Source organism: Lupinus angustifolius, unplaced genomic scaffold, assembly GCF_001865875.1.
Source record: "Lupinus angustifolius cultivar Tanjil unplaced genomic scaffold, LupAngTanjil_v1.0 Scaffold_144_12, whole genome shotgun sequence".
NCBI classification, from domain to species: Eukaryota; Viridiplantae; Streptophyta; class Magnoliopsida; order Fabales; family Fabaceae; genus Lupinus; species Lupinus angustifolius.
In genome coordinates this window covers 14245-21245 of record NW_017725553.1, presented here as the reverse complement: position 1 = coordinate 21245, position 7001 = coordinate 14245, and the positions used below count along the sequence as shown (strand labels likewise).

General features: G+C 35.9%; 1 protein-coding gene across 1 annotated transcript; it reads right to left on the bottom strand.

Annotated features, from left to right (window-relative positions):
* LOC109340129 lies at positions 1–5421 on the bottom strand. The gene is made up of 5 exons (XM_019577703.1): positions 4313–5421; positions 2726–3604; positions 2087–2542; positions 1792–1978; positions 1–1420 (listed from the first exon to the last, which is right to left on the bottom strand). The coding sequence occupies exons 1-5, from the start codon at positions 5234–5236 to the stop codon at positions 441–443; spliced, it is 3426 nt and encodes a 1141-aa protein (XP_019433248.1). The 5' UTR covers positions 5237–5421; the 3' UTR covers positions 1–440.
* Between the last annotated feature and the right edge of the window lie 1580 nt (positions 5422–7001).

Genomic DNA, 7001 nt, shown 5'->3' with positions numbered 1-7001 from the left:
CCAATTAAATCCCTTTTTGTTCATAGTGAAATTACAAAAGATAACCACTTTGCTTCAGTTACAAACATCTAATCTTATTTCTGTCTGCATGAGCCTTGAAAATTTTCAGCACCCTGTAGACTAATAGAACTGGTGACAATTTTCTATCTACAAGCTACTCCTAGACTAAATACATCATTACATGATTACATGACAAAAATTATGCTTCCTTCCTTCTCCTTTTTCTTCCTAACAAATAAAAGAACTCCTTCCCACAGAAACACAATTCAGATGTTATTCTGAGCCTCTAATACTTTCTTGAATGTTGAACATCATTAGATATGAACAGAACTTAGCTTTTCAATCCACAACAATTTTTTCTGTTAGCAATAATACTAAGGAAAGAAATTATGTACACTCAGTGCTTTGAAAGTTGGATCTCTATTAACATTCCTTTGTTTTCATCTCCTCTTGGGTATTTGGAATGTTCTCTTTAAGAAATGGTTTGCAGCTCTATCATTTCTATAACACAATACCCTCAATATTGTGTCAGGGTCTTCTCTATTCCATTTTCCAGTGGTTGGAGGCATAGGCAACTTGTGCCCATTACCAATGGTTCCAACCCCACTTGTTTCACTTGTTACAATGCTCAAGTTTTCCATCAATTGTTCAGTGCTCATTCCCATCAATCCAATGACCCCTTCCACTACCTCACCCTCTTTCTCCACCACATTTTCAGCTACCAATCCTTGTCCAACAGTGTGGAATATTTGCTTCAACCTCTGGAAGTCTTCTTGAATAATCTGGTGATCAGATTCATTAAAAGCCCTGGAGGCTCCACCAGCAAGCAAAACCATAAGAAATGCATCAAATGAAGCTTTCATGACCTCTTTCACAGCCAATGCATGAGCTTCTTCAGTCAGAATTGCAGTCATTAGTTTTATATTGTGCTTGAGGATTGTCAATGCATGATTTATCCGACCGTTGGCGACATCACCAACATAGAGGCCGTCGTAGAGGAAAAAGGCTGAGTCAAGGAATATGAGACGGTAGGAAGCAACTTCTGATACATGTTTGCATGCTGCTTGGATGGAAGAGTTGGCTGATTCGAAGTATGAAGTGTTGTTGTTACCTTTAGTTGTCTGTTTGTTTGCGACACCATGGCGCTTTGAAGGAACTATTCCCGGGGTTAAGGTGAGGGATTTGTCAAGAGAGGCGATATGAGTAAGGAGATAGTGTAAGGTGTTGAGACGAATGTAGAGGCGTTGCGTTCCACGACTAGTGCATGAATGAGGATGGTTATCTACATCTATTCCAAGTAAGTGTGGCTCTTCACAACTAACACTGCAGGGGCTAGCTATCTTCAAAAGTTTTTGGAGCTTTGAATCTCTGTAGCATCTAGTCAGTGATGGAAGAGAGGGGATATAGTTCTCTTTCAAACCTGTGAGAATTTAGATCAAAGCACAATAAAACAGAGTGAAAAAGTTTCATGAACAATAATTCTAACACGTGATGTAGACTGTAGATTTCAATGTCTTTTATAAGGTACTTTGCTTGTATTGTATGAGTTATTGAATTTGTTACCGGATTTGGCTGTTCAAATAATAATCTTCAAATCAGAATGCTACACACTTTGCCACTTGCTAATCTATTGTGACTAGCAAGTACTATTAGTCTAAAAGTTATGTTAGCTTGAATTTTAATTTAATCGATTTTGTAACTATGTAAGGAGGGGGAATAAGCCATAATCCAAGCAAAAAACCCTGAAATGTATAACTTGTATGCATTGTATATTGAATGTAAAGTGCTTACCACATGCTGCAACAAACATAGTGTATTCCCGTATTTGTTTCTCCAATCCACCAGCAAGTTCTTGAACTAGATCTTCACTTATTTCTGTTGGAATTCGAAAGAATTCTTGCACAGTTATCTTGGCAAAGTTCATCAGCTCTACTGCTGTTTTTCCATATGGCTCTGATTTAGACTTTGGATTCCATGTCTGAAAAAGGAAAACAGGTGCAAACTATGTTCAAATACAAGAGACATGGAGAACCTTAAACCCATATTCTCCTTCCATTTATCTCGGTGAAAAGACCATAAAACTTACTTCATTTTCCTTTGCCCTCTGCAAACAATATGCGCCTTTGTTAAGCGACTCATCTATCCATTTTCTCATCAGGTTCAGTATGGTTGAATCAACTTCATAAGGAACCATCTCTCTCACTACTGTTTTGCCACCATCCTCACAATCAGCACAGTCTTCGACAACCATTTGGACCAAAATATCTTCTAGCTTCTTAGCCCTCTGCAATACTTGAAGTACCTCAACTGTCAATGAGGTCATTTCACTTAAGTACGTCGTCAGCACATCACCAAAGCAATTGTTCAGAGTCAGTGCTGCAACTGCATCAGCTGTTGTGTGCCATTTCTTCAATATTAGACTATAATTATCTTTTTCGTTCATTGCCAAATCTTCAATCTCCTGAGCTATTTTAAGCATAACCTGGCTTATATCTTTCTTTGTTCCAAATTCAACATAGTTGGCATTCGATGCTTCCATTATCTACAATCATATGAAAACAAAAAAAGACATTATGATTAAACTACTTTTTTTCATGCTAACTACTTTAGAAAAATAAGCAGAAAATACATTTAGTGTTGTTAGGGACTAAATATCATCAATATGCATTCTTGTAACAGAATAACATTTTTGATCGGTTCCTAAATCCTGATCAGTAATACATACCTTATAAAATGCATTTTTCATGGAAGATCGAATATAATTATCAACCTTGTCCCCCGAGAAATCCACTGTAGGTTTATCTCCTTTTTCTTGCTCTCCTCCATCTAAGTTTGTAACATATCCTAAAATCTTGGATGCTGCTAACACCAAAGGAAGAAGATTTTCGATTTGTCCAATAGTATCTGCCTGAAAATAATCATGGTAGTTAAGCAATCTCTTTTCTGCCCACCCTTGCAATGAACTGAGTACAGATGCCAACATCTTAACATACAAAGACTCCTTTTCTTTCCTAGCATCATTTTCCACCTCAGTCAACATAGCATGCGAGGCGCATAGAAGGTCAGGTTCTATCTGCCCGGTTACTACATATTTTTGAAACAGCAACCATGTGAAGCACACATTGTGAATTGGCCTATTGATACCCAATGTTGACCATGTTTTCTTCATTAGATCAAGTAGCTCATCCACTTCATCAAGGATCGATGTCTCATCCTTTAGATCGAAAATGGATTGAAGAAGAGACATATAGAGGTGAATGTTGACAGGATATCCATTAGCCCAGTGGCAAATGTTGGTAGGGGCACCATTAGGACTTCTCATCGCTAAGGAAACCACCGAGTTGCTGAAGGTTCTCATGGTGTCTGAGTTTTTGCCTGTGTCCAAAGGTTTGGCTTCTGCGCTACGTATAATATCCCGGAGATTCATGGCAAATGTGTTGGTATTTTCTACAGGGATTGAAGGGTGTAAGAGGATCCCTGCTTCAAGGATTTTAAGCTGTCTCTTTTGCCACAAATGGTACTCATGTGAATCATTGAATTCCGAAGGTTTTAGGTGGCGCAAGAGTTCCAAGGGGAGGATGATAGTTTCTGCTTGCCGGCCAAGCTGCAATTCAAGTGTGTTTTCAAATTATAAGACCAGAAGTGAGCACTTTGCAGTAGTGTAGCAAGAGTTAGCACATTTTATGTAACCAAAACCTTATGCATGGTAAAGATTCATTGTTTGCTTAATCTATTCACACGTACAAATAATCAAAATTAAATAAACAGTACTTTTTTGTTTGGAACAAGACTTGTTTATTTTCACACTCAAATTTGAGTGTAAATATAACATTACTCTATAATTTATTAATACGCCGATTTGTGTTGGCTGATGACATTATTTCCTTTTGCAGTGATTATGCAGTTTCCAGCTCTACTCCATCAACAAACTGAAAATCTGAAAAACAAGAGGGACAAAGGATATTCTTTGCACACCCAATGTATTTGACACTATACTAGACAGTGATGATTATGCCAAAGCCAAATTTCTGCCTATCCAATAATTTGATGATAATGCAAGAATAAAGTAATATTCAAAACAACAACCAAAATTAGAAAGTGAAATTAAGAATACTGGCACACTGCATAAAACTTGCAAGTTAAACTTGAACTTGTAACAACAAATTGTTCAAAAATATCCAAATTTGACCACACAAAAAGATGTAACATTCAATTTAGTCGGTTGGAATCCCACCCATTATAAATATTAACATTTGTTTATCAAAAAATATTGTTCACTAAAAAAGAATATTTAGCAATATTGTTAACTTACTTGACCAACAAGTGTCCTCATTAGGGTTTTCCTCAACCGGCTATCACTCTGCTCCGACACCCTCATTTGAACTCTCATCACATCCGCCATAGTCATCTGCCGCCGTGGCCTCCCCGGTGATTGCATGGCACGAGACATAGGGCTAGACGGTGCCGATGACCATCTTCCGCCACCGCTCCCATTCCCTCCTCCTCCTCCTTCACCATCAGATACCATCATTATTCTCTGAGATAACGAGCTTCTTAACATCTTCAACCCAAGCGCACGCTTCACCCTACTCGTTTGCGACACCGGCACGCTAGAACCAGTTCCTTCATTCCCATTATTGTCATGTTTAGAGTAAAACGTGATCGCGCTTCTGCCTCCGAAGCCGGGAGAAGAACGACATGCAGTGAAGAAGATTTCATAAGCGGTTTCCTTTATATCATCGTGGTCAAGGCCATCGACGCTGAGTTTATCGAAAGGCCATGAAAGTTCATGCTCTTGTTCGTGACCGTAAAGGTCTAATGTGCTTTTATTGGTGTAATGGTAAAAGGGAGAAGAAGACGTTGAAGATGGATCATCAGATTCATGATGATACGGTGTTGTGTCAAAGAAGGGACCGGGGCATGTTTCGTTGCGGGTGTGGTAGGTTAGGGTAGGAGGGTCGGAAGAAGATGGTGAGAGGAATGAAGGGAAAGGTCCTGGGTAGGAATCACGGCGGTTTCGAGAGGTTAAGGGTGAGGGTGATTCATGGTGGTTGTGGAGGGATTCAGGAACGGGTGGTGGTGGGGATAATGGAGGGAAGGGTAGTCCTGGGGAGGATTCATGGCGGGTACGGTGGAGGAGGGGTGAAGATGGGATGGAGATGGATGGTGGGAAGAGAGGTGGGAAGTTGCCGGGAGAGGATTCGTGGCGGCGACGGCGGCGAGAATGTAGACCCATGTGGTGGTGGATGGGTGCAGCTGCATGCAACGGTTTATTACATCAAAATTTGTGGCAAGAGAGAATAGAAAGGGAAAGATTTCATTTCATTCCCTCATGTGAAGGAAAGATGATGAAGTAACAAAGATGGAGATGAAGAATATGGATATTTAGTTGGTTATGTTTGTTGATTACTTTCATTTGGTGCATCTTGCAAGGTGGGAGAGATATTGGGAAATTAAGAAAATTAAGATGAGTGATCATGCGATGGGTTAGCATAGTCGTCTCTATTTATATGCATATGTTGGATTGCTTGTAATTTATACTTAATGAGGAAGGAGTGGATACTTATCAAAATCGCCTTTGTAAGATTATATACTCCATCATTTTGGATAGCACATAAATTAAAGAATATAATTAAATTTTTAAATTTGTTAATTAAATTTAATATTGAACATGTTTTTTTAATAAAAATACTCATTCAATTTTTCTTTGTATTCACTATTCAATTAGCTAATGACTTTCACTTTCTAATTAATTGTTTTAGTAATAAATTCATTTAATACGTATAGAACTTTGAAGTGAATCTAATAAAATAAAAATAAAAATCCAAAATACACATATATATAAAAAATAAAATTCCAAAATACACATTATGTAAAAAATAAAATTCCAAAATACACTTATATAAAAAATAAAAGTAATTAATAATGACTTAAGAGTCAATGTTAAAAAAAAATGTACATGTTAAATTTTTCTTGCTATTAATTTAATATTATATTCATGTACAAATAATTTCACCAACAATTAAAGTTTACAGAATAATTAGAAGAAGAAAAAATGTACATGGCGATTACTTCAAAATACTAAATTTTAGTGAAAAGTTCACAAAAACCTTTTGAACTTTATTTGTTTTGTAAGTAGAAATCGTTTCTTCTTAATTATTACTTTTTAAACTTTAACTATTTATAAAATTGGTCCCTAAATATATATAATTTTAAATTAATAATAATGAAATTGAAATTAACATATTGAATGGTATAAGCATTCATCTATTAATTCCAATCAACTACATTAGTATTTTCATAAGAGAGGAGAGGTCAATTTAGTGTGTAAGATGTTAAAAAAGTCAATGATGTTTGCCCATGACAATTAATAGAAACAGATAGAATTTGAGAACTAGATATTTTTTTATTTTCAATAAATAATTTAAGCAAAGAGAAGAAAAAGAAAGTATAAGTCCCAAGGTTTCTCCCCAAACATAATGTTCCTAAAGAGCATCTAATTAGACAACCTCATCAAGTATTATGATCTAAGGTCTTATTCCTAAACATACATAAGAAGGAGATTGCAACCTCTACAGATTCATGCAACACAGAATTGTCTTGTAGATGATCAAACAAGGTAGATATAACACTAAAGGAAAATTGCACTACACAATTGCACCATGAATAGATATGGAAGTGTTCGACTAGATTGCAATTTCTTTTTTAGTAATTTAAAATTGTATATATATACAGATTAATTTTACGAATTGGTAAAATTTAAGGAATAATTAAGATTGAAAAAATAGTTTATAATGTTTACTTACAAAATAGATAAAATTTAAGAGAGTTTTGTAAACTTTTTCATGAAATTTGAAATGTTTTTTTATAGATTTTTTTGTCATCCAATTTATCTTACCACTCAATTAAGTATTGATTTTGTATTTCTTTTTAGTTTTAATATGTATTCAGTAATCATTTAAGTGTTTTTTATATTATCAATAAACTATCTACAATTCATA